Source organism: Battus philenor, unplaced genomic scaffold, assembly GCF_028537555.1.
Source record: "Battus philenor isolate CCGP_79_NKW_IND1 unplaced genomic scaffold, ilBatPhil1.0.hap1 SCAF_19, whole genome shotgun sequence".
Taxonomy (NCBI): Eukaryota; Metazoa; Arthropoda; class Insecta; order Lepidoptera; family Papilionidae; genus Battus; species Battus philenor.
Genome location: NW_027181681.1, coordinates 13,145,546 through 13,158,383, shown reverse-complemented (window position 1 = coordinate 13,158,383; position 12,838 = coordinate 13,145,546). Strand labels below are relative to the sequence as shown.

Sequence of the window (12,838 nt, the reverse complement as noted above, 5' to 3'; positions counted from 1 at the left end):
GTTTTTCTTTCCATAACCAAGAGTTGATAAGAAGCTCTTTTGATATGTCAAACTGAACGTAGTCTATGGACTCTATTGATTGGTCGACGAGGAGATGTAAAAAATGGCTGCCTTGCCTTCTCCTACTCAGGTAGAATAAAATAGAAATAAATTGTATAAACGGTGATATTTTCTTATCATTATCATTCGAGATAAAGTATATTAAATTTGCAATAGACGTATCCTGTAAAAACATCCGGTCGCGTATTGTTTTTTGGAAATAATTCGTCTTTAAAGTGTCATGTACTGGTTTTTCGTTTTTAAATTGTGTATAACTTATAAATTTAATATATCGTTTCAGTAGGCGGTCAAACGCTGGTGAAGTGAACGTGTTCGGTTGTAATTTAATTAAATTTGCCGAAGTCTTTGCTAATTATTATTGAATTGCATCAATTTTTGCGCGAACATTGAATGTCAGTAGTGAAATGTCACACCCATGTAACGCTGGTTTAAACGCGAATTAGACAATATTATCGAGTGATTTTGCAATTCAAAATGTGGCTTAACGGGTTGCAGGTGGCCGGGACCCACAGCTCTATATACGAAGCCTACTATCATCAAGTAAGTACAGATTTAGTTTAGTTAACATTGTACGTAGCATAGGCGCGTACATATAGTTCACTTTTTACCATTCTGTACACCAGTTTGAGTAATAAAAGCTTTAATTGCTAATCGATGATCGGGCTGCGCGAATCGACGCCCATAAACATCATGAAACGTGAATATAACTGGAGATCTACATGTTTTCGTGTTACGTACCGCTTTCTAGATCTCACTCTCTTTATTTCTGAATTAATGATTATATTGTGTATATATTTCAATTTGTGTTAAATTCATTCACTGCTACTAACGTATTTAATTTACAGAATTTATCCACATAATAAACATAACAGCAAACTTGAAATTAGATGGGAAAAAGATATGTAATTGTCATCTTTTGAATACTATAATATACATATTTAATAAATCTTTTATACTAAGATCATTAAATCATTATACAATAACTTATGTAATATATAAAATCTAGCTATCCAATTTCTATCTAATTGGTCTGCAGCTAATCTAGACTTTGTAAGGAGCCTCTTTTATTGCCTTTTTACATACAATTGTAATACATTAATATTAAGTGTCATAAAAACAAATTTAATTTGGTAAAACAAAGAGTATTTTTAGGATACTATAAGGCTACATTGGTATGGAGTTTCTTGAAATAATCTTATTTACCTGGAGGTTATATATAAATAAATAAAATTGGAGTGTCTGTTTGTAATAGTAAAAGTAAAAAATTACACTTTTAAAAATTTTGTTTGTCTGTTCTGGCTGATCCATGAAATGGCTGGATTGATTTTGACAGGATTTATACTGGCTGTTAGTTGATGTATTAAGGAGTAACTTAAGTTATATTTTAGATGAAAACTTAAATAAAAAAAACTATACCATTTTTTGTTAAATGCTATGCAGAGGAAATAGCAGCTATATCTAGTAATCATATATAAAACTTTTAGATTTAAAAAGCTTATAAGACTATAGTTTACAATTTGAATTAATTTATATGATATGATTTGAATGGTACACAAATATTAATTCAATACAGATAAACCTGTGTAAATGAACATTCTATTACTTAATAAATCTGTTATATTAAATAAATTATAATACATTTTACTGTTACATAACATATGTCAGATATTGCAGATAAAATGCATATTTGGTCTATTTGTGTCATTAAAATCTAAGATAATTGAATTTTTTTCTCTTGTGTAGAATGGTCATTCTTTATTTCATAACAGAGTATACATATCAACTCTATGAAGTTCAAAAAATATGCTACAGATAATGTTTTAATTGCAATAATCAGTTACTGTATCTGTGGTAATAAATATGCAGTTAAAATTGAAAATAGTACAAGATTAAGTGTGATAACATGCCATGATTTGACCATCAGGTTCAGGATCTGTCACTATGCAATGAAGGGGAAATTATGCTTGGATCTTTTGTCCTATGTAGCAGGTATAAGAAAAGCTTCTATGTTATGTTTTTTGTTAACTTTCTTCAAAGACTCCTACCATGTTTAATCAAATTTAAAATATCATATGAAAACTCCTTAAATAGCCTGTCACAAACTAGCAGGTCTGTCTTAATCTAGCAGGTTATTAGGAGTTATCAGGAGATTTATATGTTATACTTCTCTTTCTTACACAGGTTGATTGATTGTATATCATAAATTTTAAGTCCACGGATCATTCCGCTCCGTTAATTCAACTCAGATGAACCTATAAAAGCCTTTGAGCTAACAGCACTCTCTTCAATAGAGAATAAGCATATCACATAGCTCATTTGAAGTCAATTAATGTAAGGTACACTCTAAACAAAATTCAATAGGTTTTTTCCCAAAATTCAGATTACTATATATAAAAATAAATTATTGTTTACTGTCTGTACATCTAGAATTTTCCAGAAGGTTCTGATATGTCCTATTCGGATAGAAAAATAAGTAACATATATGAGAGCGATTATATTATACAGGGTGATTGGATATAGGTGATAAAGCTATACTTTCTCTCTTTTAAACTTTATATGCTTATAACCAATTACTCTGTACGCTTCTCCCATGGGTATGTAGGGTAAATTTTTCACAGTATTTTGTTACTTTCGCACTCCTTTTATCCTGCTCATTATTTACATTTCTTTACATACCTCGTTACCTTTCATACATTAACTCTTTCTTCGCCTTGCATCTAGAATACTGTAATAATTCTAAGTTTTTTTTTTATCTTTATTTTTAAATTTATTTATTTAGTTTTGTTTCATGTCTATTATTTTTATTATCTATTACACAATTTTATTCCGATTTTAACACAGTTTGTTTAACATTATTTATTTCTATTCTATTTAGGTTTTATTACTGTTCTGATTATCTTTCTAGAGCATTCCAGAAAAATCTGGGTTCTCCCTCTTGACTAACTTGCAAGGAGATGTCGCTTTCTTCTATCCTTTTCTACAACTAAAACTGTCAATATGTTAGTTCCACAAATATCTATGGTTAGCAAGTCTTTATGAATCTCATGGTCAGTTTATTGTACTTGGTGGTGCTTTTGTCTACTGGAAATTGACTGTGTTAATCAGTATTTTAGCCTTTTTACCTCAGCCTTTCTAAAGTTGTAACATTAGACAATGTTAAATTCCTGTTGAGTCCACTTTCCAATAGGCCCTCTTTAACAATCATATTGCCCCTTGTGGGGTATTGGCCCAACATTGAGAAACACTGGTATAAATTGTATTATATAACAAGTTATCATCCTAACTTAAACTTAGCATCTTTTGGGACAGAAGTACATTCCTTGAGATGATAATGGAAATCATTAATCTTGAGAATCTACTTATCTTTAACAGTTTGTGAATAGTGAAAATGTTATGTAATTTAAATAAAGTTTGCACTGCATTGAAAATCAAATTGTAACTTGTAGTTACATCACAGACCTCAAATGTTAATTGTAGGTAGAGTCTATAAAGCAATGCTTGATTGGAAAATCAAATGTATTATCACCTGAAGACCTGGACACATACTTGAGCATCAATCACAGTAAATTTGCCAGCAAGAATGATCAGTGGTGGACGGTATACTCTGCAAATATGATAATTTCATCACCCAACAAAGGCCTTTTACCAATGTGTTTCGTCAATGATTACATAAGGATGTGAGACATAATCACTAATGACAGGCCTTACAAGAAGGCTCAAGGTCATCCAGAGATCTGAATGGAGAGGGTAATTGTCAAGATTTCGCTGTGAGATTGAATCAACAATGAGGAGATCCAAAAGAACCATAGTTACAATTGACTAAGGGCATATTATTCATGCAGGTTATGGATGTTGGAGCCGAAAGATTCTGGAGTTTGCCCCTGGAAGTAGCTGGAGCAGGCAATGCAAGACCGGTCATGGTGGTAATCTTAGGAGAAGCGCTATGCCTTGCAGTAGATATATATCTGCTGGCATGAATTAATAATGCAGAAGTGTTGTTTGAATTTTTTCTGCCAGTCAATCAACTGTAGATGATCAAGGTTCGAATCTCTCAGCCACATTTATACATTTCTACTACTCAGTTTGTCTGGTAGTAGATTCCAGTGCTATATCCTCGGAATTATATACTGCTTATCATACTTCTCCATCATAGTGACCATTCAACAGCTGCCAGGATGAAATTAGACTTTTATTTTATATATTATTATATTACATACAGTTATAGGTGGAAAAGCTCTCACTCATTTTCCATTAAGTAATCCATGCAAATTAATTATCCTTTACTAACTGTCCTTGCAGACTTTGTAATGCCTGAAGCTTGAACAGGGTGATCCTGTATACTTCAATGGAAAAAACACATACTAGTGTAACATATTTAAAAGTGATTGCTTTATAGGATGATTGCAAATAGGTGTAAGAGTATAAAAACTTTTTGCTTTTGGATATATATTCACTTGGATCATCCTGTATATAGAATAAATAGTACTCAAATAATATCATATGTAATATAATACTTAAAATTTGTGTACTTTAATGTACATTAGGAATTTGATAAATCTTTTTATGAGAGGGCTATTTGCTTATTACAGATAAGAGAGTTGTTTTTATCATTTTTCAATGTCAATGTTACTTTTTAAGACATACTACAGCATTATATATATATATTTACTAGCTGATCCCGCAAACGTTGTTTTGAAAAAAAAAATTTAATTTCAATTTAAAAATAAGGGTTGATCGTAGAGGGGTGAAAATTTAAGGTTGTATGTATTTTTGTATGTTGTATCATAAAAAAATAAAAACAAAAAATTTCGTCAAAAAAATAAAAAAAAAATTTAAGGGTGAACAACCCTTATCACTTAGGGGTATGAAAAATAGATAGTAGCCGATTCTCAGACCTACTAAATACGCATATAAAATTTGGTAAAAATTGGTCAAGCCGTTTCAGAGGAGTTCAAGTTCGAACACCATGACACGAGAATTTTATATATTAGATATATAAATGTGTGTTCTAAATGGATTTGTTTGTAGAATATAACTTATTTAAGATGTCAACTTACAAGGTGAATGGACAAACTTATTTGTGTTACAATTTTTTATAGGCAAAGCAATCAACATCTGTCTCGCCTGCTTTTAAGCAATGACAAGTAGTAAAATGGTATATGCTTGCCTAGAAAATACCTATTTGCTCTTGATTAAAAGACTGCAAAGGTATAGGTACAGAATTCATCAAAATATTGAGGTAGAAAAAGGAAAAAGCCTCTGGAAAGAATGTGATAGAGGAAAATCGATTAAAATTTAAGTAAATTGAGAAATTTTAAAGAATAGTATGATCTAAATAAAAACAAAGCAAGAAAATTAAAAAAATGTGGCAAAGAATGGGAGGTGACTTGAATTAAATGTATAAAAAGCCATTAGAATGATAGATTATTTAGTTTAATTTAATATGCATTACTGTACACGCTAGGATACATTTAGATCAGTGTTTCCCAACGTAGGGCCCATGCCCCACAGGGGGGCAATTTGATTGTTAATGGGGGCAATTCGAAAATGTAGTCTACATTGGTTTAACCCTATCACTTAAGTAAAAGATATTAAAATGATGTAATAATGAAAAAAAAATTAATAAAATTCTCTGTCATAGGTTAAGATAGCGGAAGGAGAGGCAAAGTAGCAAAAAGAACTCCTTGGCTGCTTGCACTATAAAAGTTGTAACGAAATGCTTCATGCTGGCGGAAGAAAGAACATAGGGTTTTAATTCATGTTATTATAATGCACACTTTAAAAAATTAAATCTTTTGGTTAAGTATATTGAAAGACTAAAAATAGTCAGCTTCCAGATGGTCTTATGGACCTAGACCTTCCAATGTAAGATACCCACTGCTGGAACGAAAGTCATATATAATGACTACTTCGTAGCAACCTACAGGGCTATCAATCTTGGATCACCAAGGTGCCTCTCCGAGATTGCTGGCAACATCAAGGGTCTGTTGGGATAGAAATTCTCGAGAATGAGGAGCTGGATAGCTTGATTAAGGCGAACCCTGAAGCAAATTGAGGGCAGTGCCGTTTGGTTGTGGAAACCATACCACTGAGACAAGGCAAGACATATATAGTAGTCACTACATGAGAAGAATGTCAAAAAAGGCCAATTTCATAGAAAATAGAATCAAATTGATTTTTCTAGGTCCTAGAAGATTCCACAGAAAATTCAGTCAATATTTTTTCGGTTTGGTTTACATAATTGTATGCAATAAGTAAAGAATTTATGTACAGAAGTGCTTGAATGTTTTGGGTTGCTTTTAAATTTTGAATTTAAAATCATCCTTCCGTGCTTGTTAAAATTGGGATTGCTGTGAATTTGCAGCAGTATTTTTTTAGTGCCTAGCAATATATTCAAGTATGTTTTTTTTTGGGAAAATACTTTAAAATATTAATCTATATTTGATTTGTGTATGAGAATCATAAAGGTTTTAGATCTACTACTCTCTTTGAGGTCTGCTTTGTATAAAAGTAAGAAAAGGACCAATATTTAACACTTTTCATTTTACACCGATTAATGCCAAACACAGACTGTGTTAGGCACTTATCGGTGTAACACAACTCCTGAAGATGCCCCATGGTGGGGTGAAACACGTGTTGAGTGATTTGGCGGTGGCGGTTGTGCGATTCGCATTGTTTGCCGCATACGCATTTATCAGCGGGCTGGCGGGCGGTGCACTTTGTTGCACGACTACCACTGCATGTGCGGAAGTAGCTAAATATTGGTCCTTTTCTTACTTAGGATGGACTTCCGCAAGGTAACGCCTGATTCCATTAAATGCTTTGTATATCCAACAGTATATTTTCTTATACCCAACTGTGGGGAAATCTAACCTACATAGACTATAGTAGAGTTATGTAATAAATTTCTCATCTTCACGTACAAATGTGAAGTTGTTATAAGAATAATGCATTACTTGGGACAATGCCTGGTAACCTATTTAAGATGCCACAATTTTTATGTTAACCTCCAATGACCCCTTGGCTCTATGCCTGGATCCTGATAGTTTTGGCAATATTTATTTTATAGATCCACAAGCGACAGTTGTAAAAATATGATTTGTACAAATAAATAAAATTGGAGTGAAAGAAAACAGTGTAAAACATTAGAATAAATGAAATTAAATGTGATACAAACTAATAATATCTATAAATTTAATTAGTAAAAATGCTTTAAGTATTAAATAAATTGTGATAAAAAAGGTAAACACAACTGAGGTGAAGGATGAAAGATGATGAAAAAGTGGAAACTAATAATAAAGATCGAATGAATGGTCTTAAGAAGATCGAAAGAAGAGTAAAGAAATTAAAAGGAGGATGTGTCCCTAAACGAGATAGGAGAGATCGAAATGCCCTAAGAAACGGGTCCATTATCTACTTCGGTACGGCGCTCGTCGTCCACAAAACCATACACATAATCGAGCGTCGACTATACTCGACGGACGTAAAATGAACGCGCTCGGTTGAGCGTCGACTTTATTCGGCAACCAAGAAATTTTAACCTATCTATACAATAACAGTTTATTATAATAACATTAGGTGAACGTAATGCGTATCTGTATGATATTGTAATGTAAAACACTGTCAAGGACAACTCTCTGATATACCATAATCGCCATGTTTGGCGATCGCAGTGTGTTATTATGGTACGCAGAGGACGCTGCTGCCTATCGTATTGAAATTTGTATGTGAGCAGTGGTAATCCTATGTAATTAATGCACAAAGTGTGAATTATATAAGATTGTATTTTAAAAATCGAACCCGCGACCAAGCATAAAGCATATACCGCGATAAAGCATATACCAAAAAAAAATATTCTGTCTGTCTGTCTGTTTATTCAGGTTAATCTCTGAAATGGCTGAACCGATTTTAACGGGACTTATACTGGCAGGTAGTTGATGTAATAAGGAGTGACTTGGGTTACTTTTATTTTACAAAAAATCATAAAAGGAATGAAGAACTAAATATAGTAATAATTTTTTTTGTTAAATTCACGCGGACAAAGTCGCGGGCAAAGTTAGTCAAATATGAAATATGACAGCCAAACTCATTTGTAGTGCGGGCATATTTAAAAAAAAAAATTATTTGCGACCCGATAGTAAATACGTTATAAATACGAAAGTTATGCAATGAAGTATTAAAATAATAACAGTAATTATATTTATTGATAATATTCAACGAGCAATACAAGATACATATATGTCATTTTCATGACAATGTTTAAAATTTGGCATATAATTGGTGACAGCGAATTTAAATGATTCTTTCAGAGGTTGGGTTTTTTAAAAGGCCTCCAAATTTGGGGACCTTTCGTTTTCCCCTACCATGGCAAAGCAGGAATTTTTTACACAATGATTTTTCACTGATTATTGTTATTGTCATACTCCTCTCTCGTCCTTAATATCTTCCATTGATCTCTCTTTTTTCTTCACAATATCTTGCATCTCTTTTCTTACCTTTCTTTCCTTATCTCTCATAGTTGAGCATATGGCTTTAGCCCTTTCTTTACCAGCGTCGCATTTAGGTGGCATGCATTTGCCGTTCCTTATATTGCATTGTTATTGAATTGAATCCTCTTAAGGTGCAATCAATTTTCTTATTGAATGCGCATTCAGTCGAAAACAATTCTTTGGAAGTGAAGTGTGTATTTGGGAACTAAAATAAAAAAGAAAAAAAAATACAATAAGAAACGCACACATGCCCATTTCAGTAGCGTCTCATCGGCGGAACGGACTGCGGAAAGGACTTAACTTTAACAGGTGGCGCAAAAGTAATGTCATAATTTGAACCAACAGCCATTTTGTTATCTAATATATAAAATTCTCGTGTCACGGTGTTCGAACTTGAACTCCGAAACGGCTTGACCGATTTTTACCAAATTTTACATGCGTATTCAGTATGTCTGAGAATCGGCTACTATCTATTTTCCATACCCCTAAGTGATAAGGGTGGTCCACCCCTAAATTTTATTTTTAATTTTTTTAGATAATTTTTTTGGTTTTTATTTTATTATGATATAGCATACAAAAATACATACAAACCTAAATTTTCACCCCTCTACGATCAACCCTTGTCTTACATTTGTTAATTAAAAACTAATTTTTTTTGCAAAACAACGTTTGCGGGATCAGCTAGTAAATTATAAAAAGGGCGCTGTTTAAAAAATGATATCGCTCAAGTGGTCACCTCCCGAGATGATGGAAAAATGCGCTTGTTTTACGACTTGCACCAAATTTGTAATATCTTATTACATTTTAGCTTTCTAGGTAACATTTGAAGTGAGCAAACGCTTGATTGTTCGAGAACACTGAGCACGACGTCGAAATTCACTCTGTCTTAACAGACTGAAATTTTTTCAAATAAGTAGTATCAATTATTCCATGTTCATGAGGTGTGTATCTCTCCATCACTTATTGATAACAAATTCTCTGTATATTTATATCATAAATGTCAAAGCGCAATGACATTTGACGCCATTTGTAAAAATTAAGACGCGTTCACATTATGACATTACTTTTGCGCCACCTGTTACTAAATGCAGATGCATATGCGTAATACGATTTGTGGAATCGTTTTAACAACACTTGCGCCGTATGTCGGTAGTTCAGTGCTCTCGATGGTCCTCTAGTGTTGTTGAGGGACTGAGAGGTAAGTGGTGAAGGAATGAGTGCGTTGTCGAGTCGGGCTGCTGTTGAGGATGCCCTCTGTGAGTGCTTCAGATGTCAGAGGACGCTCTCCTAGCGATTGCCATTTGAAACGTTTTATTTTCCGGTATTCCACCAGTCTTTTCTTCGACGCGACTTAGTTTCAACCGTAACGTAAACATTTATTTGTGTTGTTTATAAATATCTATATGTAAAAATTGGCTGTTATTTGCGCTTATTATGCTGTATGTGGAGGACACTAAGATTTAACAAAACCTAAGTGTAAACATGTTTTGTTTGAGATGCCACGATCCATCCAAACGGGTTCTATATATTCTTCTCACGTCATACATATGTGTTAATGATACTGTGGGATTCTTCCTAGGGCCGGTAGGTCTTGAGGTAGCAACAACACGAAGTCCGAAGTACAAGTGTGTATTCATTCGAGCTTCGCTCATATTTATATCGATGTAAATATACAATTTTATTTCTGTGGATTTCCCCTTTTTGATGTGCCGTTGAAGATTATGTAATGTTGCTCTCGTAATACCGATGTAAATAAAAAAATATATATTTCTGTGGGATCCCCCTTTTCGATGCGCCGCTGACAATGACGTAATGTTGCTTTCAAAACACCGATGTAAATAAAGAATTATGTTTCTGTGAGATTCCCCTTTTCGATGCGTCCCTGACAAGGACGTAATGTTGCTCTCATAATACCGATGTAAATAAAGAATTATATTTTTGTGAAATTCCTCTTTTCGATGCGCCGCTGACGATGACGTAATGTTGTGTACTACAATACTGTGTAATAATATAAATAAAATAAATAAGGAGATACGCGTGCGCGAACAGTTAATTTAAAATTTTTAGGAATTGCGATAACCTAGTCTTCATTTCTAAATTATATGAATAATATGTCATAGTATATAGAGTTATGGTTATATATGTAAAATATTTAAATTTTGCACATATTTCCAATCACACTATATTGTCACTCAGAAATGTTACATGAATTAATATTTTGTATTTCATTGCGATATGTTAATATTTTAAGGCAGTGGTCGATGTGCAATGTTTATTGCCGGGTACTGTACAAAATCTGCACGGACTAGTAAATAATTGATTTTAATAAGTAGATAGTAATTCGAATTTTAAAAAATATATTATTAAAACTATATTAAAATTACGCCTTTAAAGCTTTGACACATATAATCAATCATCCTGTATATGTAGATTGCAAATGACGATAGATATAATTTTCACAGGTCGATCCCAACGGCACCGGAGCAATCCAGGCGCTGGACGCAGCACGGTTCCTGAAGAAGTCGCGGCTCAGTGATGTGGTGCTCAGCAAGATATGGGACCTCTCCGATCCCAATGGCAAGGGCTACTTGGATAAGGTAAGCAACCAAATCAACAAGGGTGTAAGAGTGGTCGTAGTACTGTAGCTTCTTGTTCTTCGGTAGCTTCTTGTTCGTCGGTTGCTTCTTGTTCGTCGGTTGCTTCTTGTTCGTCGGTTGCTTCTTGTTCGTCGGTTGCTTCTTGTTCGTCGGTTGCTTCTTGTTCGTCGGTTGCTTCTTGATCTTCAGTTGCTTTTTGCTGTGTTGACCGCACCTCCGCTAGCCCTTATAATGAGCGCGGAGACTCTCAACAGCGCGATGCAGATTTTCGTTGCGTCTACTGTGGCGCCATCTGTCATTTATCTATTCGATGCGATTGACGGTCACGTGGGTAAGAGCTTGGCGTTTGAGTGGCGCGCGATATGCACGCCACAAGGGTTTCGTATCCTTATTGCAATGTTTCTGAATAAGTTGTTGCTGCGATCCCAGGGGCTTTTACAGCTTCAGCTGTGCTGATAAAATTTTCCTGGACACTCGTAGTCAAGTTTCACGATGACGTTCGTACGAAGGTAGCGGGTCTGGTCGTGTAGAGGTGTGCAGTGTGGTGTTGGAATGGCAGCGTGGATCATTCGGCAATCCGTAGGAGGATCAAGATCCTGGCAGGTAGCTGATGTAATGAGTAAAGAAAGATTCTTAAACGAAAAAAGAAATTATATATATTTTTTTAATTCGACACGGACGTCGTCGCGGGCATAGCTGGTGTACAATAAAACTCGCGCTGCATCTACCGTGGATGCATAGTATAAAAATATTGAATTGAAATTATAAATATGAAAATGAAATAAAAAAGTATGTTTGTGATTGTTGTGCAATATCTTTTATAGTAATTTGATTCTACTGATTGTTAGAAATGTTTAAAACTAGTACGTCTGTAGGGAAAACAGTGAACCACTGATTTGAATAAAGATGCGGTGTTAATAGCGAATGTAAAAGATCCCGTGGCCAGCGTGGCACACTAAGCGGTATATCCTTAAAGAATTCAAAAGGATCTGACTGTCCACATTCTGCTTGCGTAGAATATTCTATTACTTCGGCCATATTGTATGTAGGAGCTCGGATTAATTAGAAAGATAATAGCTATCAAGATGGAAGGTATAAGGGTCCGAAGACGGTCACCTACTCTCTGGACAGACCCAATTTTAAAAGCGTGCAACACCACCCCTTGCATAGCTTCAAGAAATTTTTACAAAATAGAAAAGCTTGGAAGAAGATGGTAGGAAAAAGCTGTCGTGCTCGATCACTACCCTCAGTCACGAGAAAGAGACGAAGAAGAAAACAAATATTTAATTTGTGTGATTCTTTCTAGGACTGGTAGATCTTGAAGGTGATGACAAGACAAAGTCCAAAGTAGAAGTGTGTGTAGCGATTAAACTGAGCCCATATTTATATCAATTTCTAAAATTACGAAAACAAAATTAAAAAAAAAAAACCGTCAGCCAATCACAAGGCGAGAAGTGTAGTAAAGCGCTGTCTCTTTCGTACGACGTAAATATAAACCGCTCTAGCGTGGGATTCCCCTAATCGATGCGCCGCTGACAGATTTATTCTATTTGACTTATTTTATCAAGCCTGCGTAATGTATAAGTCAGACGTTATATAATGGTTTAACATAGATAAATATACTAAGCCTCGGAATTTGAAGTGATGACGTCATAGCGATCTTGACTACATGTCCTTGTGAACTGGGTGGTC

At 34.2% G+C, this 12,838-nt stretch overlaps 1 protein-coding gene across 1 annotated transcript in view; it reads left to right on the top strand.

Moving 5' to 3' along the window:
- Positions 1 to 64: 64 nt before the first annotated feature.
- Eps-15 (Epidermal growth factor receptor pathway substrate clone 15) overlaps positions 65 to 12,838 on the top strand; it is a 54,974-nt gene continuing 42,200 nt past the window's right edge. The window contains exons 1-3 of the mRNA XM_068764548.1: positions 65 to 130; positions 556 to 600; positions 11,012 to 11,146. Of these exons, the coding sequence (XP_068620649.1) occupies positions 104 to 130; positions 556 to 600; positions 11,012 to 11,146 (207 nt within the window). The 5' untranslated portion in view covers positions 65 to 103. The remainder of the gene's footprint in view (positions 131 to 555; positions 601 to 11,011; positions 11,147 to 12,838) is intronic.